Source organism: Miscanthus floridulus, chromosome 12 (genome assembly GCF_019320115.1).
Source record: "Miscanthus floridulus cultivar M001 chromosome 12, ASM1932011v1, whole genome shotgun sequence".
NCBI lineage: Eukaryota > Viridiplantae > Streptophyta > Magnoliopsida > Poales > Poaceae > Miscanthus > Miscanthus floridulus.
Window position 1 is genome coordinate 66,915,920 of NC_089591.1, and position 27,477 is coordinate 66,943,396.

The window sequence follows — 27,477 nt, forward strand, 5'->3', positions numbered from 1 at the left end:
TATGAGATGAGCAGTATATCGGACTAAAGTATCTGAATGTTACATGTTATGAGGCAATATATTATTGATTTCACTTAAGTGACAATGATAAGACAATAAATATACTACTACATATGATCGCATATGAATAGTAGAAAAAATATAGCTTGCTGTTATTCTTCACATCTCTGCGATCACTTTCGTTGTGCTCACTCTAATTGCACCACAATATTGTGGCCAATGCAAATAGAGTGAATAATTTCCATCCGTCTGACCAATCAAACCTTGTGTCTCTATCTACACCGATTTCAAATTCAACAAAAAAAAAATAATGAAACATGGTTGGGATGAAAACATAATTATCCGGTGTGTGTGACTTTGGACTCGAGAAAAAAAAAGAGAATAAGATGAGCTGTGGAACCATCCGTAGGGCTTTCTCCCAGTCTAGCTCCACAGGCCTATCCCCTATCAGAGAATTGCCATTCGTAAGGATGACAGAAAGTTAAATATCGTCATGGATAATATACCGCTGTTTTGTACTGATCTTTCACGTCTTCATGGGCTGCCCCTTTGCTGTCTCGAGTTGGGCACTTTTGAATTTGCACATCCCCTCCAGGCAGGTCCTTTCGAGATCCTTTCAAGTTTCAGAAATTAGCTTGATGTACCTTTCTTCATGGAAATTTTGGTGCTCATCATGTGCTGGTCATCTTGTTAGTAACAACTCCAGCTTTAGAGGGCTCCAGCGTCAGTTAGCAGCACAAGAGTTTTTCAAGAAGAAATTTGTTCTAATTCTTCGAGCAAAGACAGTATCAGTAGCTAGCAGCAGCTTTTGTTAACCATTTTTTGTGTCTTTTTTTTTGTAAAACTGTGCTTTATATCTTTTAATGCATAACCAGTAGGAGGCAATCCCTTCCATTCACGTAAAAAAAATGGAGATGGATTGCCACGTCGTGGTGCAACGTTTCACAACGTAATTTTATCTCTGGAGGGAGAACTGGAAAGGAGGAATTAGATAGGCTTTGAGAACTTGAGCGCGGAGGAACAAGTAGAGCAGCAGCAGCAGCAAGGAAGCAGAAATTGGACCGCCGTTTACCCTTTCAGAATTTCTTGGATCCATTTCTGCTACGATTCTGGTGCAATTGCGTTGCCATCACCATCAGCAGCATTGCAGGTCCTTGATCTGCCCATGCAAGTTCACTGCAGTTCAGTTTGGTGACTGTAATTTACCATTTGTAAGAAAGCAGTTTGTGAGCTGCGACAATGCTGTTCTCCTTGCCAGCCTGAACCAGAGAAGAGAGAATATTTCTGCCGGCGCCTAGATTTCGCCGCAAATCTTGTGCTAATCGCTGGTCCAAGCAAGCTCAAACAAAATCACGGTCGTTTTCCGTAGAGCTCGGTCAAGTTGGTGGCGCATCGTTGTCTCGCGAACCGGACATTCTCAGTTCAGTCGAAAGCGTGCCGTAGCTCTCATATTCAAGGAAAGAACCGAGCCTAGTTTTTGGAGCGGTGATCAGTCGTGACCTTGCGGCCAATTCAATTCAGAGTCTCTGTTGCAGCTTACCATCCTCTTTGTTTGTGGGACTTCTTTCGGTCTTCGGCCCATGTAACGGGCACTACAGCTACTGAACTTCCAAATCCACCTGTTTCTTGTTGAGAGTTAGGTCAGAGGCAGCCCGGATACAGCCATACAGGCTACCGGCATCTGAAATTCTGAATCGCTGAGAAGAAAAGGTTGCAATTTGTTCAGGTTTAGGTTCAGAGCGAGCCACATAGATGAAACTAACAATTGGCTTACACATTAATTGACATGCATCTCTACCCGTGACGAATACGCTGTCCAGTGAGCGCATCACTTGACCTCACACGTTCCTGTCAACGAAGCCTCGGCATCAGTACTCTCGACGCTGACCGGAGCGCAGACCTCACCGAGCGAAACGGACGCCGGGAGTGCCGACGGCGGGCACGGCCGTTTCCACCACCGATCCCTGTCGTCCATACCATGTCGCATCGTATCCAGTGTCTCTCTGGCTCTCTGCCATGCCGTCTCGGAGGGCTTTGGGCCAAAGCCAACAGCGATCTGTTCTCCACCGCTGAATTGACGCACGGCTTCGGCTTGGACACACACAACACGACCGAGGCCACGCGCCCACGCCACGCCAAGGGGCGAAAACAACTGAAAGCTGACGCGGGGAAACGATGGAAAATTTAGGCCTACTTTGGCGGCATGATTCCACACGGATGGAATCCGTGCGTTTTCCACGGGCCAGAAAACCGTGGCCCGGGCCATTTTACGGTGCTATTTGACAGCACAATGGGTGTGTGGATTCGAGGCCTGTTTCCACCCGATTTTTACAGGGTAAGGAGCTCGGACTGATGACACCGGGCGTCGATTCCCGTCTCGCATCCCTCGCTCGGGCGCTGCTTCCCTGTTCCGCGCCTCGCAAGTCACCGCCACCTCGACCTGGCATGCGCCGTCGCCGCCACCTCGATTTCCGACACGCGATCCTGGCTCCGATTCTTCTGCCGCCCCTCCTACCGACGCGATAGCGACCCCCATCTCCTCCTAGCCTCGGTCGCCTCCTTCGTCCTAGCCTCGGTCGCGTCCTCTGTCCTCGCCTCCGTCGCGTCCTCCGTCCTTGCCTCGGTCGCCTTGACGCCTCCGCCGCCGGTTTGCCTCGATTGCCCCCGCCGTCGATCGCCCGTCTGCCCTGACTAGACCCGAGAAGGTACTCATTCCCCTCCCAGCTCTCGCCAGATACTACTATACTCGATTTCTTGATCGATCTGAAAGGAACTAGTGCTTACTGCAAGATCTAGGTGTTCTCTGTCTTCCCTACATGAACTTTGTGTCTAACCTGATCTAGGAACTGTACGGGCTTTGCACTGTTTGACAAATTGCAGTAGAAAATCACAAGCACTAGTGTAATCACTATGATGCATGGATTGAACTATCATAAATTGAAGTATTTTCTTTTGGAACAAAACTAGACCTACTCATCTGTCTGTGTATTAGCAGTTTCTATTATCAGTGCCATCTGACTATTAATTAAGTGGAAAACTATATTTTTTAAGCATTATGGCCTTGGTGTTTGCCATGGTGATTTCATTACTGACCTGTTTTTTATGCTAACTACTAAATTACTATAGGTTAGGTATGTCTCTTTCCTATGTCAATCAGCACTAGATTAGTTTGCTACTCCAGTACTCATCGATAATTATTTTGGCTGATGTATGTGAGCATGAAGCTAGTTATGTATTTGGATGAAGACAAATAGCATTGAGCATGCAACTAGTTATGTATTTCATTTATCTTAGCATTGAGCATGTAGCTAGTTATGTATTTGGATGAAGACAGGTAGCTTTGACCATGCAGCCAGTTTTTTATCTGCTAGCTGCTCATCAAAGCAGTGGTATTCGATCTTGTTGGCATGAGTTATTTACATGATTACTCGTCCTTTTGGTGGCTGTAGTAGCTATTTTTACTCAATCTTCTTGTCATGCACCTAGTTATTTACATTTTTTTTGGTTTTGTTACTTGCAGGGTACTTGTTGGTATCACTGCACTCTGATGGTTGGGTTTCATTCGTGCTATTCAGAAACAAGGTATGTTACAACTTTTACTAATTACATTTGCTAAGTATGATAGCTGCAATGGTTGGGGTCTATTATACTGGTAGTAAGGTGTTGAGATGTTGGCCCCGTTCGCTGGTCTGAAACTTGGCTGAAACTGGCTGAAAAACAATGTTCCGACTGAATTGTTGTGAGAGAAAAATACTATTCCGACTGAAAAAAGAAGCCGAATATAGGGTAAGCCGAACATGGCCGTTAGTAGTAAGGTGTTGTTGAGATGTTTCACTTTCTCCATGTATTACACTGGAAGAAAGCTGACAGGTGTAGCCTGTAACTAACTACCCACTCCATTCCATGTTTGTGTATGATAAAAGAAAAGAAAAGCCTCCACTAGTTGGTCTGAACTGAACTACTTCTACATGTGTTAGCTTGCTGCAGCTTCATTCTTTAAACTTCTACTTTCTTATATGATACATTTATGTACAAATTTGTTGGGGAAAAGCTAAATTTGTCACAAGAGTTCACCATTTTCGTTTTATGTTATTTGCAGAGGTTTTGGTGGAAGAAATGCATGACTTGAGACAAGTGAAGTGTGGTCAAGTTTTGTAATTATTGTTGAACATTTCTGGCTTCTATGTTATATGTAGCTATGCAAAGACTTGATTTCAGTTGGATACTATGTATTTTTATGTAAAAAAACTTATTCCTGAGATTTTTTATTTATTTATACGATACGAGCATCGATATGCAGTGACCTTGTTATATCATTTTCTTTTCTGAATCTTCTTGATTTTTTTGTATTTTTTAAAGATGTTTCTATACTATATCAGTCAAGATTTTCCTATAATCCTGGACATGGTAGATGCACACCAGAGAAGCTGAGAGCCATCAGGAAGGACTAAAATATGTAATACATGCTTTATTTGACAACTTTATTTATGCAATACATCACATAATCTATTTCTCTGTAACTCCGTGGCTTCCAAACCTCCACATGGAAATAACATCGCATGTGAAATCTCCCCTCCATGAAGAGAGGGGATTAACTTGTTCAGAAAAATCCCTCCCCCTCGATTTGCTTCCTAGAATAGTCTCCCGAGCTGCCAAGTAGCCCTTAGGGCCCGTTCGGTTCAGGCAAAACCACGCCAGGAATCATTCTATCTACTGAAAGCTTATACAAATTAAATAGCGATTCTGACCAAGAACTCTCCCTGCCGGTCGTTCCTGATAAAACGAACGGGGCCTTAAGGTGAACTGTTGCTGTGTGCGCGAGGCGCATCAGAAAAAAAACGTGCCCGGCTGGCCGGCCCCCATCACCCGACGGCTGCCCGGGATGTCTTGCCAATTCAGGCCGTGATTTGGGTAGATTTCTTGCTGGGCACTCGGCACTCGAAGGAGGACGGCAGGCTCGCGTGTAAAGGCAGTCATGCACTGTTTGCAACTGCCACACGTTAGAGCATCAGCAGTGTGGGGGTCGAGGCTGGTTCGATGCAATGAATGCGCGCCTCGTACCTGGGTCGATACACTGCGAGGATGAGTCGATAGAGACCCGAGTTCTTTGTATCGAACCCGCTCCCAGCGAAAAAAGAAATGCAACGAAAGAAGCGAACGGTTGAGAGATGATGACTTTTCCCCACCGCGGGTCCCATCTATTGATCCGGGTTGGGTTCTACACACTGTGGCCCAATTACCAGATGAAATCACGTCATTTCGTAGGACCGAGGCCGGTGCGATACACTACGGGTGCTCTTAGGGAGAGACTGAGAGGACACGTACAGAACCTACCGAATGGTGGTACGGTCAGTGTTTTGTTTGGGTCCCCTACCCCCCTTGGCCCTTGCTCCAAATCTAAGTACTCCAACGTTGCACGGCCAGCGGACACCGCGGCGTCCACTTAATACTGTTCAACTATACTTACTTTGGTATCAAGCAAAGGAAAAAAATCAGCACTAATCATGCATGGACTTTTCATGATGTTGCCTATCATTCCAGTGGCGAATGTCTGAATCACATGCTCTAGCATAGTAGATCACTTGCAACAAATCAACTGTTGCTGTGTTTTACAACTATTTTGTCTACCATCGCATAGGCAATTAGGCATAGAATAGAACATGTGTAACCATTGAATCTCGTACTTGGAATGGACATGACTATTCCGTCTCTGCCACCGCAATTAGCACGCCGTACTCAGGACCTAACCGTCCTACACCATTCTGCGCTCGTGTGGGCTCCCCACGTTCAACAAACCGTCACCAAAAGTCCGCCAATCCAAACCGCCACGTCCGTGCCCAAAACCAAAAGCCACACCGTTCTGCTGTCTGTCTGTGCTCGATAAATCCGTCGCCCCCAAAGCCAAGCAAATTGCACTCCAGAGTCCAAACCGCAGACAAGGCCGCCCAGGCGGTTCTTGAGTTGCGTATGGCCGCCGCCGAGGCAGAGGCGAGCAGCCGGCGGCGGCGGCGGCGCCGCGCGGAGGAGCTGTGCGCGGCGGCCGTGTCGGTCGCGGACGCGGCCTCGTGGTGGTGCGCCGTGGCGCTGGTGGCGCTCGTGCTGCTGGGCGCGCTCCGCGCGGAGACGACGACCGCGGCCGACGTCGACGGCGACGGCGCGCACCGTCGTCAGTTCCGGGGCCCGCGGCTGGGCGGCCCCGCGGCGCGGCCGTGCGAGGAGGTGTACGTGGTCGGGGAAGGCGAGACGCTGCACAGCATCAGCGAGAAGTGCGGGGACCCCTTCATCGTGGAGCGGAACCCGCACATACACGACCCCGACGACGTCTTCCCGGGTCTCGTCATCGCGCTCTGCCCCACCAAGAACACCTAGCTCTGCTCTTTCAATTCTATTACTGCGCCTGCACGCGGTTTGCGTGCACACGTTAGAGATGAACAGGAACTAAAAAGAGTTCTGCGTTCTTTGGTGCCTTCTTATTGGTCCTTCTGTTTAGTTTGCTCCGAACTGATCCTTGTGATCTTGACAACCTTCTTGGAGAGAGGAAAAGATAAGTTGTGTATAATAGCTTATTAAGAAAGCAATTCTTCCTTGCTGTGCAGTTTACGCATTCTCTTTATGTACGAAGTTTTTGTTCGTGCTTTAGAATTTAGATATTGACGCAATGGTCAATAAGGTAGTCCTACTGCCTAGTTAGTTTCAAACTTGGGAAAATCGTATGTGCACCTTATCATCAAGGTGAAGAAAAAGAGATAGACGGAGACAGAGTACATCTATACCTTTTAATTCTGGCTGGAGTACAAGTGCTTTTCATGTGACCAAGAGTAGCTTGGTACTTTGTTAGGCTACTGACTCACAACAAGAGAGCCTAACCCCAAAGCAAGTGGCACTTGGAGTGCACGTTGCATATGTGGGTACTCCCTCAATCAGTTGTAATTGACGTTTTAGACAAGCAAGTAATAAAACTATATATATATATATATATATATATATATATATATATATATATATAGGGAGAGGCTATTCAGTAGCCAGCTACAGAATAAGTTATTCTGTAGCCACCTCCATTTACCATAATTTTATATACTAATTTACGATAATGTCAATATATATTTACTATAGTTGGGTTACTATAACACATAGGGATATTTACCATAACGTTATAGTAAACCACTTAGTAAGGAGTTACTATAATCTCATAAATTAACATAGTAATTATAGTAACTCAAGGTGGCTACAGAATAGGTTATTTTGTAGCCAGCTATAGAGTAGTTGTTCTATATATATATATATATATATATATATATATATATATATATATATATATATATATATATATATATATAGAACTACTATCCTATAGCTGGCCACAAAATAACTTATTCTGTAGCCACTTTGAGTTACGATAATTACTATGTTAATTTATGAGATTATAGTAACTCCTTACTAGGTGGTTTACTACAACGTTATGGTAAATATCCCCGTGTATTATAGTAACCCAACTATAGTAAATATATATTGACATTATCGTAAATTAGTATATAAAATTATGGTAAATGGAGGTGGCTACAGAATAACTTATTCTGTAGCTGGCTACTGAATAGCCTCTCCCTATATATATATATATATATATATATATATATATATAACTACTATCCTATAGCTGGCTGCAGAATAACTTATTCTGTAGCCACTTTGAGTTACGATAATTATTGTGTTAATTTACGAGATTTACAGTAACTCCTTACTAAGTGGTTTACTATAACGTTATGGTAAATATTCCCATGTGTTATAGTAACCCAACTATCGTAAATATATATTGACATTATGGTAAATTAGTATATAAAATTATGGTAAATAGAGGTGGCTACAGAATAACTTATTTTGTAGCCGGCTGCTGAATAGCCTCTCCCTATATATATATATATATATATATATATATATATATATATATATATATATATATAGTTTTAAGCCAAAAAAAGATGTATATATACCAAGTAATAGTGCATAATATGCTTATTGCTCTAGGTGACTGATAACTGTCGAAGTTTTTTTTTGGGGTTTTTTGTACCATATACAAAAGAAAAGGAACAGTTGTTTTTTACGGAAAAAAAAGAATGGTTGCCGTGTATCCTTGAGAGACCGGCCGTTTACAGCCCATGCACCCGGCCCAATATTGTCCGATCGCAAGAGGCCTGTTGAAATGCAAGGTTGGCCAGAGAACGACTCGGGCCGCATGCTCTTTTTAAAGCTGGATGCAGCTGCGATGGCGGCCCAGGCGCCCGTTAAATGTGCAGGATCAGCCAGGGTTCCAACGGTCCAACCTTCGGCAGCTGCAGCAGCAGAACCTTAGCGTGGGCCGCGTGGTCCTCAGGCCTCAGCACTTCCATGTGGCGGATGGCGCAATGCCGCAGTGCCAGGCAAAGCATGTCTGCCAGAGACGCATGACCACGGCGCGGGCCGCGGGCACCACCGGTTATCGTGCTCCAGGGTCCAAGCTCCGATCCATTGATGGCCTGTTGCATGTGTACAAGCTGTAGGAAAGAGACAGAACCGTAGCGGATGGCTCCTGCAGTCCAGCTGTAGGATCGGATGTAAGGATGGCAACGGGACGTACCCGTCGAGTATCGCCAGAACGTTTTTTTTCTCGCTATGGAAAATTCATTTCGTCTCCATCCCCGTTAACTGTCTCAGGTATAGATTCTTGCCCATCCCCGTATTTCTCTTCCCCGCTACGGAGAATTCATCCCGTCCCCATCCCCGTTAACTGTCTCGGGTATAGATTCTTGCCCATCCCCGTACCCGTTGGGTATCGGTCAGGTAACAGATACCCGACGGATACTGCATACCCGAACGAGGTTGCGAGGAGGACGAGCAAAGGTGGCAGAGAGACCGAACTGAGAAAGCGAGGGGCACGAGCGCTCGTGAGGCAGGCACGCTTGTGCTGCTGGCGGAGATGGTAAGGAAAAATTGAACTAGGGTTCCTAGAATACATAAACTATATATATGATTGTTCAGATTTGGACCAAAATACCTATGTTGAGCTTGTTTGGACCTAATACTCGCATGACAGCTCAAATAGTCGGGTTTCCCAACGGGTAACGGGGACGGGTAAACAGGGAACGTTCCCGTATCCGCTATACCCGTCGGGGATAGATTATTGCCCATTTAGATGCCCACGGTTAAAGATATAATTCCATCCCCGTCTCCTAATGGATCAAATACCCATCGACTATCGGGTATCGGAGCCCGTTGCCATCTTTAATCGGATGGAACCGAAGAAAGGGAAGTGCGCGGTACTCTCCGATTCACCGATCGCATCCGACGCCGAGGCCGATCGCTCTCCACGTCCAATTCGCCATGTCAACCGCGTGTTCGGACGGGCAGGGCGGAGTTGGTGGCCCAGCCCAACAAAGCCTCAGAGGCATGATTGGAGGCAGCGCCATGGCTGTATACGCCTGCTGTACCCGTAGACATCACATCACCAATAATTCTTCACCGTTGGTTTCAGTCAGCCCAAATCAGCCAGCCAACAGTATTTTTCTCTCATAATAAACCAGCATCAGCCAGCTTAAACCAGCCCAGAAACCAACCAGCGGACATGACACTTGTCTTGTCGTACATCGGGTTTCAATGCGGCACTGTTGCGGACGCCTGGCAGTTCGTTGTTGGGGCGGCACGTGATCGTGTGGGTAACATGCGGGTTCCCGGTTCCGGGACATTGATCTGTGCCACAGCCGCAAGCCGTTTTCCTCTCGGTTTTTAGATTCCGGCCACGATGATACGTACGTGCGTTGGTTGGAATAATCTCCATCGAAATGGTAGCGACCCTTCTCTCTGGCACGGTGGAACCCTATCAATGCTGACTAGGTTTGGTGGCTCGTCTCTTCTCTTCGTTCCAGCCTCATCACCGTTTGTGAAAAGGTGTACTCCTATGTTTACTACTAGGATTTTGAGTGGGGGGGGGGGGGGGGGGGGGGGGGGGGGGGGGGGTTGGACATATACATACATCTACACAATAAATGCATGGAACAGATTTGGGTCCAGCAACAAGGACGGACGGCGTGCCGTGTTTCACGAAATCACGACTTGTCGCTGCGTCTGTACCCTGAGTCCTGCCTGACTCGTTGCGGCGCTCTGAGAACCGACGATGCGTGGCACTTGGCTGGTTGGTACGGCTGACACAGAATGTGACCTGGCTCGAACGGACCTCCGGCTTCCATCGATCGATCTGTGCACGTGCCTGTTCTCCTTTTACAACGATCACCCCGGGCCGGGATAGAGAAGACTCCTGACGCGAAAAAAGAATGAAATTCGAGGGAGGAAGCGAGCGCGAAGCCAGACCCGGTAAAACCCTGGCCACTAGCCACTAGGCAATCAGCAAAGACGACGTACTAGTCCAGGCCGAATCTTCCACGCCCGCCACGCGAGCACATCGCCGCGACCGCGAGTGCCGTCTCCGCCACATCTAGCTCAGAGCAAATGCTCCAGCCATCTGTCTCTTCTTCCTCCCTCGCCTCGCCTCGCCACCCTGAGACCCTCTGCCCCTGCGGCCTGCCGCCTGCGTGCTATAAATACCCACGACTCTCCCGGCGGGCCTTCCTCCGGAGTACCGCCCGCCATCTGTCTTGGCCAGCAGCACGGCAGTAGCTGCGCCATTGCACGCCTCCGGCCGGCGGCTGCTGTGCTGCTGCCGCATATCCTTGATCCGTCCCCGCACTGCCTGTGCCTCGTCCTCCAAATCGTGAGTAACCTCTGCTCTCTGGCCCTCCGCACGTGCCACCTGGCCACTCACGCACAAGCACAAGACATGGTTGTGCACATGGTGACATGGATCATCATGGATCATGTGGATGCGTTTCTTTCCCAGCTTCTTGCTGGATTGGATGGTGTGTCCCTGCGTGGCTGCGTCCTAAATTGTCAATCTCTATGGTGCAGTGCAGAAGCCAGAAGGGAGCTTCGTTGCAGGTTTGGCGCCACCGTACCGTACACACGTGTGCTCGCGTTTGCTGATGTTCATCTAATTATATATCCCCGGCCGAAAGAGCAATTGTTGTCCGTGGAGGGAGCCAAAGGGAGAGATTACTACTCATTACTCAAGGTGAGTTGCTCGGCCCAATTCCTTGCTTGGATTTCCCTATCTGTTGGCTGTTCATGGATCATGGATGGCGCTCCCTGTTTGTGCCTGCCTGCGTGCTCTTCTTCTCGGCCGGTGACGAGATTTACAGAGAAACGCTGGACGAGAGCATTATGCTGACCTCTGTCTGAACTCTGAAGTCTGAACCAGCGCCCGTTCCGAGGGCAGCCTCAGGTTGTTTGTTGATCAGTTATAGCTGCGGCAGCTTCGTGCATGCCTGTTATCTGGCGGTTGGTTCTGAAAACTAAGAAGCAAAAAGCAACATGGTCCAAAGATTCAATTTGAAGGAGCACAATGCGTGTGCTGCTTGCTACCTGCTATGCATGCCTTCACTGCATTCTTCATCTCTTCTTTTGTTTCGAGCGCTTAATCATCATGGCTCACTCCCTTAATTCTTTCCATCATTGAGCTTTCGTTGTCCTAACTCCCAACAAACATGTAAAGGTCCTAATATAGGGAGGAAGATAACACATCTTGCCCTTTCTTTTCGTCAACTCAAAACGTTCGCTCAAGACAAAAAAGAGTTTGCGAGCGAGATAACACCGTTACAAAACAGACAAGTGGCTCAAGTTCTCTAAGCCTCCGTACCACTTCCGTGTTCTAGATGAGCTTCTCTAGCAAAAGACCATAATTTTGTTGCCACGTCAGATGCGGCTCCGTCTTATTTGCTGCCAGCTGGCTTATCAACTTGGAGCTTATTGCTCACACCTGGGACCGGTGTCCAGTCAATCATTGTTGATGTTGATCCATCCTCATAAAATATCTTTGCGAGAACTGTTAGTATTACTTACTAATCCGTATCTCCAATTGATTCGCCGCCACTCTTATATCTTATAGATGGAGTTTATTCAGTGGTGGATCCAGGATTCAGTCACGACCAGGGCCAAATTTTAAAGGCGAAATATCAATCGCTACACCATATGTGTGTTGTACTGGTCCAGAGCAACATGATGCTAAAGTTCTAGTCCTCTTAATATTCTAAACAAATTAACAAATCTATAAAATTATATTCTAATAATTGGGATCAAAAGTTTACATAGAAATGACAAAATTGAAATTGTAAACCTAGAAGTTAGAATAAAAATCAGTAGATAATTGAAATAAAGAGAAGAAATCCCTTCACTCTTCCTATTCCAGAGTTCTTGCTCTGCGAGCGTGGGGCTCCGGGCAGGCGAGCGACGGCGCAGCGAAATTGAAAACTAGAAATTTGGAATCAAAATAAGTTTTAGGTCTAAATCTAACAAGGGAAGCTCGCTCAGTTGCTCTGCTCGCATGCAAGGAAGGAGCTGGGAAGCCAGCAGCGTCGCAGCGGGCGGGCGGGCAGCGCCGCCGCAGAGCACAGAGCGGAGGGGGCGAGGCCATGGAACCGGAGCGCGGAGCGGAGGGCTGGAGGGGGTGACGGGCGACGGGTGACGGCAGCGGGCGATGCAGCGTGTGCGACGGGCGGCGGTGGCAGTCACGAGTCTCGCGAAGCGAGCGAGCTACGGAGCAAGAAGGCAAGCCCCGAGCGGCTCTAGTGCTCTGTTGTCCTACTCTGTTGTCTGGCCTACTTGTGTTGGGCTGCTTGATGGGCCAAAAACTGAAGACATGCTCTCTTGTTACATGGGCCACAACTAGGCCCATAGCCTAGGCTGCCCTAGTGCTGGGTCCACCCATGAGTTTATTAGTACAGACTCCATAGACCTGATTGGTTTCCGATAAAAATTTGTTTTGCCAAAGATTTGACAAGCCAAAGCTTGGTAAAAAAATTGTTATGAATTTGACAAGACAAATATGAAAAGTTGACAAGTTTTAGTAGCCAGGGCGGATCCACCTATCTGGCAAGCTATGGCGGCCGCCACACCTGCCAGCCGCCCCTTCATGCACGTATAGGCCTGTTCGCTGGTTGGTTTCTGGGCTGGTTTGGGCTGGCTGGTGCTGATTTATTGTGAGAGAAAAATACTGTTGGCTGGCTGGTTTGGGCTGGCTGAAACCAACAAGCGAACAGGGCGGGTTGTACTTGCTTGATAAACTCTCATTGCTGAGCAGACATCACAATGTTCGTGGCCTATTATTTAGCCTAGTCGGCCGACTGCACGTCTGAACCCTGCGTGAGTGGACTGTGCAGCCGCAGCAGCCTAGCGGAGAAGCATGCAGCAGTGAAGCAGTGTGCCAAGCTGTGCCGCCTCCTATGGGAAGATAATGGGCCTGTACAACTTATAAGTTATTTATGATCAAAATAAGTTGAAATCAACAGCTAAATGTTACGTTTTTCAGTAGCTTATTCTGGCCACGTTTATTTCCACAGCTCCCATTTATATTAAAAAGCAGAAGCTGGATCAGACCAGCTTATTTTGACCGCTGCTTTTACTCTATTTGTGCAGCTTATCTAGGAAGCGCTTCCCATGTAAGTTGTACCAAATAGGGTGAAAATTAACTAATTCTAATTGCTATGTCAACTGTGATGTGAAGTAATTAGATTAGTGAATAAATGATGCGCTGAATTAGCAAGATGACATCGAAAGTGTGATACGTAGTCAGACAATAATTCGGACCGCCATACCTAAGATTTTGTTCTGGATTCTCCACCGGCAGCCAAACAACTAATATCCAAAATCATGACTCGCCAAATCTTTAGTTTAACAAATTTTAGAAGCTAACCAATCAAGTTCCATATTTCTTTTGCTCATGATGACTAACTAGCCGTACATTTTGACCACAGTTGGATATGCATCCTGCTGTAAAAACAAACATCGTGAAATTTTGTAATGGAAAAGAACAAAGTCGCTGTATTACGAGTAGTTTATTATTCCCTTTGCCCTCTGTCTTTTTTTAGGGACACGCGGAAGATATAACACCATGCCATTTTCTCCACAACCGTTGATATATGGGTCGCTTTTAGAGCCATTTGGATATTCAAAACTGACGTTCATTTCCTAGAAACACGTTTAGAAATCCGTATGGGCGTATGGCCATCCGTTCTCCCTTCCAGCCTTCTAGGTCTGTTTCATGTCTCCCTCTTCTGCACCTACGTACGAACCATCGACTTGGAGCTCTCAATGTGCAATTCGTCTTCGGTCACTATCAACACCAAACCTCGAGTGATACTGGGCGCTAATGATAACCATGAAAATGGAAGAAGACTAGTTGAAAGCGCACGCCCTCGCGCGAGTGGGCGAAGCAGAGAGCGTGGCAGGTATAGAAGAAAGCATATGTTAGGTTGATATCTTTAAATTAGACTTAAATGAATATGTTTATCAAGGAATGGTCGCCAGAGAGACTAATGCTATAGTTCATTAGACGACAAAAGCATCAATATTAAAGATAAGTCAACGTAACGGAGTACCCTAAAGACAGATTGCTATCATGATCATGATAAGGCAGCAATGAGTATTAGTAAAATGAGCTTCGATTTTTGTATCCCTTCGCCGATGAATCAGCAGCAGCTTGCAAGTGATCAGTTAGCAATTTGCAAAATCAGGTGTTTCCCATGATTGAGAAAGCAAAGGTGGAATTTGAAGCCTCATTCTTTGTCAAAGCATTCAGCATCACATGTTGGGCCATCTGTAAAGAGAGAAACGGCTACATCTTTAGACAAATCAACCCGATACAGGGAAACCGAACCGATTTTTTCAGAAAAACCTATATGTAGTTGTATAGGATAAGAATTGAGTTAGATATGCATTGTAAACATCTGGGAGACCACATTCTATATTGGCAAAGACTAGTAGAAGTTATTGCTGCATGATATATCCACTGCGTAAAAATGTCACGGATTTTAACAGCAATATGAAAAGGTGTATTATGGAAACTTAAGATTGGAGGTACGGTACGTACAGGAGTTGCGAAAGTAGCCCATTCCAGCGCACCACATCAGGTAAGAAGTAAACAATCCTTAGTACCACCCAAGGAAGTTTTTCGCTGCATAAGCAACTCATGTAAAACATTTCTGTTACCAAACAACTATGTACAAATGGAACATTAAAAAATAGCTTGCTAATTATATGGTGTTCTCTACTCGACCAACTGCCGCAGGCAAAAGTATTTTTAAATGATTCAAGTAACCATATAATTGTCTGAACTTTGAAAGGTTGCTATGGCTTAGAACATAACACACACTGCACCTATAACCAAGCTTTATTTCCCTTGAATACCAAGTTACCAACTAAGAAAATACCTAACAGAGACATGCATGTGCACTGTCTAATCTGACTTACACTGAATATTTTTAGTGTTCAATTAGACTTCCTTAACAACAGAGTATGCAAAGAATTATTGCTTATTTTTTTGTGCCCACCTGCTTGACGACAAGCATAGTAAGCTCTGTAGCCATCTCTCCGAACAATGAGTCTGCCATTGGTCCACAATTATCAACATTCTGGATCAAGTCTCATATAAAATGGAGCATGCGGCACTTTCTGCAGAGCAAATCCGAATTAGGCCGTTGGACCATCCATCACAAAAAAACTATCAATTCTAAATAAAGCTGAGGGCAGCACAATAAATACCAAATCTATAAAATTGACAGGAATTTGTGTGTAACGTATAGATGAACCAAACTCGAAACGAAGCATAAGATATTTAAAGAGTTGTTCTAGCCATTAGATACATGCAGTTTTGAAGGTCATGAAACTCTCTTCCTTCGTACATGCACATGAAGAACATGCAGTAAATATGATTATACATATGCATGTGCAGAGAAATTTTTATGAAATAACAGAGTGAATTATGGCTTTATTATAAATGGATAACCTGCATGAATAAAATATATTAAAGGGAACTGCATACCTCCCGATACTCAGACTCAAATTTAGACAGTTCGGATCGATTTGCAGTCATGTTTGCCTCTACGCTTCGTGGCTTCTTTTTTTAAGCAGAGAAGGGGTCAGCACATACAACCTCAATAATAACATAGCTCACACCTTTGAAGAAATTGACACCTGAAAATGATTGAGTTTCAGTAATCTGTGATATAGTTACACATGCCTATATATGGTGCAACAGGAAATGGTATTACCATATACAGCAAAACAATATGTTTTTGCTTTCAGCTTATTTACTTCACAAGGTTGAAAGGCAGCCAATCTGGAGAGAAGTGGTGCGGTAGCAGCCACCTGGCCATTTCAGTGGTCAGTAAATCTATACCTAGATATGGATAACATAATGTTTAATAATGAATTCAAGGTACACATAGCTTATCCCATAGGAGAGTGAGAGACTATGCAGGATAACGTGTATGGATGGTCAAGACCCTTGGTAATGGTTAGGAACATATTCAGGTTTACATATACCACAGAAATACTTCGTACAGGTCCAATTGAATACTGATTTTGTGAGTTAAGATAAAAAAATACAAAATTAACTTATAAAGTCAGGATGGAAAATTTCCCGAGCAACAATATTAGTATATTCCTACACTAGTCATAAATCATGCTGAGGGGGCTTGCTCGAAGCACATGATATATTGTAGAATGAACAGTTACCAAACACATTTCCAGCGACCATACTATCTTTTTTCATATAGCATTACGATGACACTATAGCATTAATTATAGTGTCATCGTATGGCTGTACTATCTTTTTTTCTGTAGCAGGACATCTAATTCTTTATCTTCAGTTTCAGGATCTATTATTTGAAACGTCAAGATGGTTAATTTCGGAAAGAAATTGATGGCTGATCAAGTGGAAGAATGGAAAGGGTATGACTTTTCTTTTGGTACTTATGAAATGATCTATTCCTTTATCTTTTCAGGGCAAAGGTTCTTTATTTTCATATATGCCCACTCCACTAGGATACATTAATACACCAAGTTATCACCATATCACAGTCCTTAGTATTGTCATCTGATTAATTTTATAATTAAATTAAAAAAAACTAGCAGTTATCGAATTGATGGGTTGCGCAACGACTATGAAGTCAATTCCCGCTTATGCAAGCTAGTGTCACTTTGTTTAACAGTTTATCAAAAATCTTATCAGCCTTTTGGTCTTTCCATTGCTAGATACTACATCAATTACAAGCTGATGAAGAAAATGTTAAAGCAGTATGTCCAACAGACCCAGCATGGTGGGAAAGATCGTGAACAAGTTCTTAAAGACTTTTCAAGGATTCTTGATGACCAGGTATACAAAGAATGCTTTCCCTTGAAATTATCATAATATAAGATTTTGAGCATCATGTCTATTCTGTCAGTAGTCACTTGTAGCCTTGTAGGGACTGGAACAATGTCATACGGCAAACTTAGTCTTAGTGAATTGGGATCATTTTCCTTAGTTGTGAGCTAAAACACATATTTATTTCTTTGTTCCAGATTGAAAGGATCGTGCTTTTTCTGCTACAACAACAAGGCCATCTTGCCAGTAGGATTGAGGAATTGGGAGAAAAACGCACTGTTCTTCTAGAAGAGTATGACATATCGCAAGTTTATCAGCTACATGATGCATACAGAGAAGTCGGGCTTGATCTCATAAAGCTTCTCCACTTTGTTGATGTGAATGCTACTGGTATACGCAAGATACTAAAGAAATTTGATAAACGCTTTGGCTACAAGTTCACTGATTATTATGTCACCACTCGTGCAAATCATCCTTATTCTCAGCTTCAGCAAGTCTTTAAGCAAGTGGTAATTTTCATGCATATTGCATTTTTAGGGACCATTGCCTTTTCATTTCTTGATGTATAAAGTAATTCACCAATACCATGCACTCCTACGGATGCAGGGAATTGTAGCTGTTGTAGGTGCATTATCGCGCAACCTTGAATATCTGCAACATCATGAAGGAAGCTTTGTATCCATCTATGATCGTCCAGCAGTTACCCTGAAGGTATTCTATTTTCACCATTCCATTCTCAGTTCAAAATTTTTGCTGACGAATTTATAAATTAAAACCTTGAAAGGTGTTCTTTCTGACCTCAGAACTGCATTTTTTTTAAGGAAACAACTGCATCAATTATATTTCCACATGAACTAGGGTGTGATGTGACACTTTTTTTTGGTTATATATTCAGGACCCTATTATAGACCAAGTAAACCATGCAGTACAGAAGCTCATGCATGCCACAAATTTTATGCAGTTCTTGGGACAACACTCGCTTATTGTCCAGGAAGATGCACAAAGTGGGTCTGGGGATCTTGTTGATGATCAGAACTACCATTTCATGTCCCTGATGCTTAATCTAGTGAACACATTCCTTTACATGGTGAATACATATATCATTGTGCCGACTGCAGATGACTATGCTGTAAGCCTTAGGGGCTGCTGCAACTGTCTGTGGTGTAATTATTGGATCGATGGCAGTCGCTCAAGTGTTCTCCTCAGTCTACTTCAGTGCCTGGTCAAATAAGTCCTACTTCAAACCTCTTGTATTCAGTAGCATTATGCTGTTTCTTGGAAACATGTTGTATGCATTGGCATATGATCTGAATTCACTAATAGTTCTCCTGATTGGACGATTGCTATGTGGGTATGCAATTTTCTCAATTCACTCTATCTCACTTCATTTATGTTTCACTTTTGTAAGCTAGAATTGATCTGGGTGAAAATTACTACGATGGCAAATGCAGGTTGAGGATCCTTAAGCTGAGGGCATATTCTAGAATATTTATATTGTTGAATACAAAACAAAATGGAAACTGTCTAGCTTACACGGAGATGAAGGATTTTAAAGCTCAAGACTGGCATTAGAATATCTGCTTTTCCATTTCCTTGTAGAACTTAACTAGTTATCCCTACCTCCCTTTGGGCTAGTAATTTGCCTATATTGTTTAAGGTTCTTGATTTTCTGAAGGTGCATCTGTGATCGAGCTGCCAACATGTGATGTGCAGGTTAGGCTCTGCAAGAGCAGTGAACCGTCGCTATATCAGTGACTGTGTGCCTCTCAAGATGAGGCTACAAGCCTCTGCCGGGTTCGTTAGTGCTAGCGCTCTTGGCATGGCATGTGGCCCTGCTCTTGCTGGTTTTCTCCAGATTAAATTCAAGATATACTCGCTCACTTTTAATCAGAGCACATTGCCTGGATGGGTCATGTGCATTGCTTGGTTTATTTACTTGTTGTGGCTGTGGCTTACATTCAAGGAGCCGGAACACTTCACTAAAACCCTGGTCAACGAACAGCCATCGGAATCTGGTAAGCTAACAATACACTGAAATGGCAACATGTTTTGTTTGAATTCATGAATATACTTGAATCAAACCTTATTGTACAATAAGGATGTGTATGTTTACCATTGTCAGGAACTTTTCTGAGATGTTTATTTCCTTATGAAAATAGGTCGCCAAGGAAATTCTAACTTGGAGGAAGGTCTAGCTCAACCATTGCTTCTAGGTATAGAACAAAGGCAGGGGGAGAACTCAGAAGATAATGATGATACTGAAGTAGCCTCAGAAAGCTCTCATGAACCAGCAACATCAATTGCTTCAGCATACAGATTGCTAACTCCATCTGTGAAGGTTTCCTTCCCCCTCCCTTCCCAATTATCGATTTTTCTATTTTGTTCTTGGTTCAAACATTTGAAAGAAAGACTCTCACAGTCTACATAGGATTCTTTTATAAATAAAGTTAGATAAATTAACTATATATAATGTAATAAAATTGTATCTTTAAATAGTAATGGATAAATACATTCCAGTTACTAGTAGGTATGTCTGCATGTCATACAAGCAAACATAACTGTATTACTGTTGACACACCATGTAGAAAAACTAGACCAACCTAGGAGGAACTAGGGCGCATTTTATTTAAAAGAAAATAGGTACCCCAATTCGCCTTGACAAGGATTTGAACCTAGGTGGTCTGGGCTTACATCCACACCCTTGACCAAGTGAGCCAGCTCAGCTTCCTTAAACCATGTCAAATAAACTGAGCCAGATAAAAAGTTGCATGCACATGTACCCTTTTCTTTGGACCAGTACATGCTCAGCTACCCTTGTCATCTTTGGATCTTTGTTGGAGCTACCTTCTTATGTATTCATATCTTTATAAACTGGTTGTTTATCAGGCCCAGCTATTGATATACTTCATGCTCAAGTACGCAATGGAAATACTACTCTCGGAATCGAGCGTTGTCACCACATACTATTTTAGCTGGTCTACTAGTGTTGTGGCTATCTTCCTAGCGATTCTTGGATTAACGGTTCTTCCAGTAAATGCCATTGTTGGAAGCTACATTACAAATTTGTTTGAGGATAGGTAAGCTTTGTACTCTTACAAAACATAGGAAACTTTTATCTTCTCTAGACATTGTTTTTCTCTTAAACTGAGAAATGCTCTGCAGATATATTGCCAATTGTTTAGAAATTAAAACGTACTCTAAAGCATAATGAACAGCTGCTAATGTGGCCCTTCTCATTTGCAGGCAAATTTTGTTGGCATCTGAAGTCATGGTTCTCATCGGTATAATCATGAGCTTTCGTTTCACACCTCGCTACTCCATTCCACAATATGTCAGTTCAGCTCTCATCACATTTGTATTTGCTGAGGTGCTTGAAGGTATGTATGTTTATATACATTCGGAGTACGAGACAGCAAAACCTAAATCAATCATACGCTGCTGATTTATCAGTCACGCAAATTCTAATGTCGAGTCATGCAGGAGTGAATCTGTCCTTGCTCTCACGAGTAATGTCATCGAGGCTTTCCCGAGGGACCTACAACGGTGGACTCCTTTCGACAGAGGCTGGGACGTTGGCCCGTGTAGTTGCAGATGCCACGATTACTGCAGCTGGTTATCTTGGCACAGGACCTCCTTCTCAATGTCACCCTTCTCCCATCTCTTGTGATCTGCATAATCTCCATCGCAGCAACACTCTACACTTACAACAATCTCTATTGAAGCTCTTGTAGCTGTACAAGTGTACAGCAATGTTCCTAAGCTAAAACAGTTCCTGCCCACAATGGGTTTGCACATCTGTTCAAGCATGGTTTGTAAACATTTGGATCAAGTTTGTATGCAAAATTTCTTGTATTTAGTGCATTTATGTAAATATTCATCTTGTAAAGAATTATGAACTATGAGCCCCCATTGCTGGCTTATGTATTATAGTCCATCACCCTGTTCGTTTGGTTTCAGCCAGCCCAAACCAAGCCAGCCAATAGTGTTTTTCTCTCACAACAAACCAGCACCAGCCAGTCCAAATCAGCCCACAAACCAACCAGCGAACATGCCGCATTTATGTTTGTCTTTTAGCATTATGTTATTTGAATTTGTCTAATCAAGGTGTTTATATCAAAATTTGGGAAGAAGAACGCCGGAACTTGAAGCTTTCAGGTTTGTGTCATCAATGAATCGATTAGATGTGAATCGGTATCAGCTGATTTAGATGTGATGTCAGAATCGATTATTTTATGGATGACGTCAGTAGACGGCGTTAATAGGCTATACTTGAGTGGCGCCAGGAAGATAGTGTCGAACTCTACCAATAAGGAAAATTGGGGTACACGTTATTATTAAGTTAGAAAGTTTTCTTTTATTCCAAGAATTGTAATGAGTCGTATTTGAGTAGGATTCATGTTTAGGTTCCGGGTATAAATATTAGACCGTAAAAAAGGACGAACACTCAATCAATACAATCTTTTCGGCTTTCGCCGTCGCATTAGGAGTAGGAGTATGTAGATCTCGACGAGTTCTTCAGCAAATAGGGCTACATCGATTGATCGACCTCCAGCTTGCTTGTGAGTACCGTCATAACTTGTATTGTGCTTATAAAGCTGCATCAGCTGATTGATCCTTTATAAGCCATAATATAAGTTAGTTATCGATCTGTATCGTAGTTTGTAAGGCTACATCAGCTGATTGATTCTCTTACGAATCATAATATAGATCAAAGTTATCGATCTTGTGTTAAATAACTTGTTATTTAATACAATATCACTAGTTATCGAATCTGTAAAGATTAGTAAGATTTTCCTTATTGTTTTTGGTTGATTCACCGGTTATCTATTTTGCTATAATTAATGTTTTATTAATTATAACAAAATCATCCGATTGAGATAGAGATAGATTGGTATCATATCATCTTAATTGGTCATCCTTTGATTTGGTCATGCTTCAAATCTTATAATCGATGGCTTAATTCCGCTAGATCAGTTGTTTTATCTCTATTCCAGTCAAACATAGTATGTATCCAAAGACATGTTTCAATCTTGAATAAACTCACTAGTTAATGAGATCTAACCTAATAACACTACCATAGCTGCATCGATCCGGTCGAACCTCACTGGTAAGACTTTAGATTAGAAATTATTGATTAGTGGTCTTGTTATGATCAAGATATGTACTTTGTTTGTTTGCTATGACCACATCGACTATTTTAGCCAATTTGTCTATACTCTCACGCATATAGCATGTTTTCATGAATCTGTCAACATATAGATGGTTTTATAGATTCTTTGGCTTTAGTCTATTATCATGATCATAGCTACATCGATCCAATCGAGCCTCACTGTTGATGATAATAAATTAGACTCAAAATTGTTTGTAGATTCATTTATATTAAACAGTCGATTTGTTCGCATGTTATACTCTTTTCATCATACTTATCGGCTCGATGCTTTATATCGATCATGTTCCATTTAGCCGATGATGCTTTCTGAGGTTCCATGAGCATCGGTTATTTTTATTTGTATCATTATCGTCTAATATTAGCCGATAATTCTTGATTTAAAGATCTTCATTTCATGAATCCGCTGGATATCGACTATTTAGTCGATAGCCTCATTGAATCGGCTATCTAGCCGTACATTTGGAATTGTTTGGTGCAACACCGACATATTCCACCTTAAATTACTGATAAGATTTTCTCTTCTTGTCAATTGCAGGTTAAATTGACTGGCACGTCGTTGAGTTTTCAGAATTGACTGGTTCTGTGTTGAAACCAAGTAGATCTCTGGTCTCGTTTTCACTCATATCTTTTGGCTTGATATGTGTTCACATCGTTATATTTTTGTGTTAACGCAAGGCCATCTTCCAATACAAGCACGTCAGTGACATTACTGAATAGACCTTTTTTGGACGTGAGATGCTAAAGACAACCTATGACTGAAAATTTTTATGACACAGTTATGTTTTTTTAAGCAAATGGTAGGAGCTTTGCCTATTAATTAAGAGGACGGAGTTTTATATACAGTGATGGGCAAAGCCCGAACACAACAACGAGCCACTCTCACACACGCACGAGTTGAATTCGATACACGGAATCGAACCGAACCATTCAGAGCACGCGAGATCTGCATGCTTCAAAGATGATGGGCCTCGCTGCTGGCCCTGGCCCGCCCAGGACTCGGCGCTCGGCGGCAGTAGGTGGCAACAGAACCAGAAATAAAATGGCGGTAGATTTTGTCTGAAGCAAATCTTCCGCTCCGGCACAGCAACAGCAACGGTCGGGCTCCACAGTGGCCGTACGTACGATCCGAGCCGAGGTGAAGTCACCAGCTGTTTCGGCGGTTCGGTCCTTGGAGTTGGACCTACCCTTTTTCTTTCCTCACGCTCATGGCGTGCGCGTGCATGGCCGCGGTGGCCATCTTGGGCGTGGTCAAACATGGGAGCGAGGCGGAGCTAGCTGAACACGACTTCGGCGATGGACCTGCTGCAGAAAGAAAATGATGACGCTGTAACGTGCGGTACGACCACGCACAGCGGTGGACGTTTGACCTCGTCTGTTGCTGCACTGGTGGCCACTGCCCGGCGATCTTTTAACCTAGTTTGAATACGAAGAGGAGCGTACGTACAGTGTATTTGCTCCCATGTTTAACAAATGCGAAAGGCTCTCAGGGACAACCTTGGTGTGTGCAGGTAATATGTTAGGTGAGTTACAATTAAGTTGTTCACGGAAGAGATCAATCGTCCAATGTCCCGCACCAACTTTTTAGCTTAGAAGTTTAACGTCCACTACTGCAAATCTTCAATGCTGCGTCGCCAACCCCTCCCCGCCCCCACTAACTCAGGGCTCAGCCTGTCAGCCATGCACTAGTACTCTCTCCTCTTCTCGATATATAAAGACACGCAACACGTCTCAGTTGTCCACACAAAGTTGCCTGATCACAGCTTGGAGCTTGCGCCCACAATGGCTGCCGACGATCTGCATTTCACACGAACACTGTCCACCGTTCTCGCTACGAGCTTCTTCTTTGTACTCCTATGCAGCTCGCTACAAGGTACGGTGATAGTTTCTTCTCCGTTAGTTCCTTCCCCGTTTCATATCAAATAGCTAATCGCTCACTCACCGTATATATGATGCATGCGTGAACAAATCAAACATAGTACGTGGCGTGAACTACACGTTCATGAAGGACGCGGCGCTGGCGCCCAGCGTGTCGTACTACGACTACATCATTGTGGGCGGCGGCACGGCCGGGTGCCCGCTGGCGGCCACGCTGTCGGAGCGCTTCCGCGTGCTCCTGCTGGAGCGCGGTGGCTCGCCCTACGACGACGAGCGCATCGGGGACATGGCCCGCTTCGCGGACACGCTGTCCGACACCTCCCCGGGCTCGCCCGCGCAGCGGTTCGTGTCGGAGGACGGCGTCATCAACTCGCGCCCGCGGGTGCTGGGCGGCGGCAGCTGCATCAACGCCGGCTTCTACACGCGGGCCAGCGACGACTACGTACGGGACGCCGGGTGGGACCTGGAGGCCACCGGGGCGGCGTACCGGTGGGTGGAGGACGTGGTGGCGTTCCAGCCGGAGCTGGGCCCCTGGCAGGCCGCGCTGCAGAGCGGGCTGATCGAGGCTGGGGTCACGCCGGACAACGGATTTACGTTCGACCACCTCGACGGGACCAAGGTCGGCGGGTCCATTTTCGACGCCGACGGACGGCGGCACACGGCCGCGGACCTGCTGAGGTACGCGCGCGCCGAGGGGCTCGACGTGCTGCTACGAGCCAGAGTGGCCAAGATCTTGTTCATTAATGTCAGAGGTCAGAACGTACTCGAGTAAAATGTTTTCACCGCTTGGCCACAAATCTACCTGGCCACAGTAGTGTACGTACGTGACGTGTACCATCCGAACTGACTGGCGGTTACTTCACCTCGGCGCCAGGGAGACGGCCAGTGGCACGCGGTGTGGTGTTCCACGACTCCGAGGGGCGGATGCACAAGGCGTACCTCAACGCCGGCCGCCGGAACGAGATCATCCTATCGGCGGGGGCCATGGGCAGCCCACAGCTGCTGATGCTCAGCGGCGTCGGCTCAGCCGACCACCTCAGCTCCTTCGGCATCAGGATCGTGCACGACCAGCCCGCGGTCGGCCAGGGGATGTCCGACAACCCCATGAACGCCATCTACGTGCCATCGCCTTCCCCGGTCGAGATCTCGCTCATACAGGTCGTCGGCATCACCCAGGTCGGGAGCTACATCGAGGGCGCCAGCGGGTCCAACTGGGGCGTCCGGCCCTTAGCCTCCGGCGGTGTCCACCGGCCGCGCAACTTCGGCATGTTCTCTCCACAGGTGGGGTTCTTGCCACGTACAGCGATGCTCTGCGAATCTGAAGTCCCTACGCAGTTGCAGTTGCAGTTTTGTCAGTACTGCTGTTCTTGCAGACGGGGCAGCTGGCCACGGTGCCCCCGAAGCAGCGCACGCCGGAGGCCATCGCGCGCGCAGCGGAGTCGATGAGGCAGCTCGACGATTCGGCCTTCCGCGGTGGCTTCATCCTGGAGAAGGTCCTCGGCCCGCTGTCCACGGGCCACCTCGAGCTGCGCAACCGCGACCCCGACGACAACCCGTCGGTGACGTTCAACTACTTCTCGCACCCCGAGGACCTCCGCCGCTGCGTGGCCGGCTTGTCGGTCATCGAGAGCGTCATCCACTCCAAGGCCTTCGAGAACTTCACGTACTCCTACTTCTCCATGGAGACGCTGCTCAACATGTCGACCGGGTTCCCGGTCAACCTGCTGCCCCGGCACGACAGCGACTCCACGTCGCTTGAGATGTTCTGCAAGGACACCGTCATGACCATCTGGCACTACCACGGCGGCTGCCAGGTCGGCAGGGTCGTCGACGCTGAGTACCGAGTGCTCGGCGTCGACGCGCTGCGCGTCATCGACGGCTCCACTTTCAACGCCTCACCAGGAACCAACCCGCAGGCCACCGTCATGATGCTCGGCAGGTAATCCCTAGTGTGCTTACACCTGTGATATTTTTATCAGCGCACTTTGAGCACTTCTCCAGGCAGGCCCTAGTGGTACTGATTCCTGTCGCCAAGGTTGCCTTTTTTAGGTCGAATCCTACCAATCTTCCAATGAATGACTGTGTCTCTAACTTGGCAGGTATATGGGAGTCAGAATCCAAAATGAAAGGTTGAAAGCTGAAGGAGTAGAGGGAACAGAACTGTAATGATCCTATAATCCAAGATAGTAGGCGTGTTAAGTATCTCAATTGAAGTATGTAATGCTGGATTCAATATTGTTGGTGTGATTCTGATACTAATAGCTTGCACATATTGTCGGGACTGTATCATATTGTTTGTTACTATATGTACTAAAGTGAGTGAAATCTGCATTTAAGCTTCAGATTATGTATTCTTGATCAGAACAGGAACTTTAGTGAGGCAGCATCACTAATTTTACTGTATGGTGAAATATTATACTGGACAATCGTTTTCTCTTAGGAAAATGGAAATCACCAGCAGTAAGTGTGGCAGCATCACTAATTTTACTGTATAGTCAAATATTATACTGAACAGTCAGTTTCTCTTAGTAAAATGAAAATCACCAGCAGCTAGTGTTTTGTGGCTAGTGTCAATTGCCAAAGAAGGGTCTCGATCTCGAACGAGAAAGGGAATCCGATAGTGGGGGTGAGAACTTCAGAGGGACAAAACCATGAGGGCAAAAGGGAAAGGTAGATGTTGGATGCCAAGAGGATATCCATGGTTTAAAACCCTTTGAAAAGATCATGAAGTACATGTCTTGTCAAGGATATGTTCACTATAAATATTGCAATGCCGCAGCCCCACAGTGAGCATAAAACAATGCGGTCAAGATAAGAAAGAGGAAAGAACTCATTGTTTAGATGGTCAGGAAATGGAATGCCTAAGCTGTCCAGTTTCAGGGCTTCTCTTTCTTGGCAGGGAAGCATGAGAGAAGCCATAGCTCTGTTCTGTTCAGCTCTCTGCCAAAGGAGAGTTGCCCTGTAACAGGACTCAGCTTATGGTTCACGATCGTAAGGACAGTTTCAAGCTTACACTGCAGCTTAGTGTTGTACCGGCCTATGGTGGTGCAAGGTTTGAATGCTTCATATTTTTACTGGCTTTACATGTTTGTTCAAGGCTTCAAGCAGCCGAAGGAAATAGGTTGGTTTCTATGCCTTCCTTTGTGGTTTGCTATTTCCTGAATGTCTGAGCACTGGATCCTTCTGGTTTCCTTTTTTTTTAAGA

At 45.1% G+C, this 27,477-nt stretch overlaps 2 protein-coding genes, 1 long non-coding RNA gene and 1 pseudogene across 3 annotated transcripts; all 4 read left to right on the top strand.

Moving 5' to 3' along the window:
• Positions 1 to 2,546: 2,546 nt before the first annotated feature.
• On the top strand, positions 2,547 to 4,318 carry LOC136495396 (uncharacterized). Its single transcript, XR_010768988.1, has 3 exons — positions 2,547 to 2,705; positions 3,521 to 3,582; positions 4,100 to 4,318. It is a non-coding gene; the product is annotated as an uncharacterized lncRNA (long non-coding RNA).
• Positions 4,319 to 5,831: 1,513 nt separating this feature from the next.
• LOC136498347 (uncharacterized) lies at positions 5,832 to 6,604 on the top strand. Its single transcript, XM_066494291.1, has one exon. The coding sequence runs from the start codon at positions 5,968 to 5,970 to the stop codon at positions 6,367 to 6,369; it is 402 nt and encodes a 133-aa protein (XP_066350388.1). The 5' UTR covers positions 5,832 to 5,967; the 3' UTR covers positions 6,370 to 6,604.
• Positions 6,605 to 10,384: 3,780 nt separating this feature from the next.
• On the top strand, positions 10,385 to 21,203 carry LOC136497092 (SPX domain-containing membrane protein OsI_17046-like; annotated as a pseudogene).
• Positions 21,204 to 24,151: 2,948 nt separating this feature from the next.
• Positions 24,152 to 26,705, top strand: LOC136497663 (protein HOTHEAD-like). The gene is made up of 5 exons (XM_066493508.1): positions 24,152 to 24,267; positions 24,374 to 25,024; positions 25,147 to 25,553; positions 25,646 to 26,211; positions 26,372 to 26,705. Exons 1-5 carry the CDS (start codon positions 24,177 to 24,179, stop codon positions 26,436 to 26,438), a joined length of 1,782 nt encoding a protein of 593 aa, XP_066349605.1. The 5' UTR covers positions 24,152 to 24,176; the 3' UTR covers positions 26,439 to 26,705.
• Positions 26,706 to 27,477: the final 772 nt, after the last annotated feature.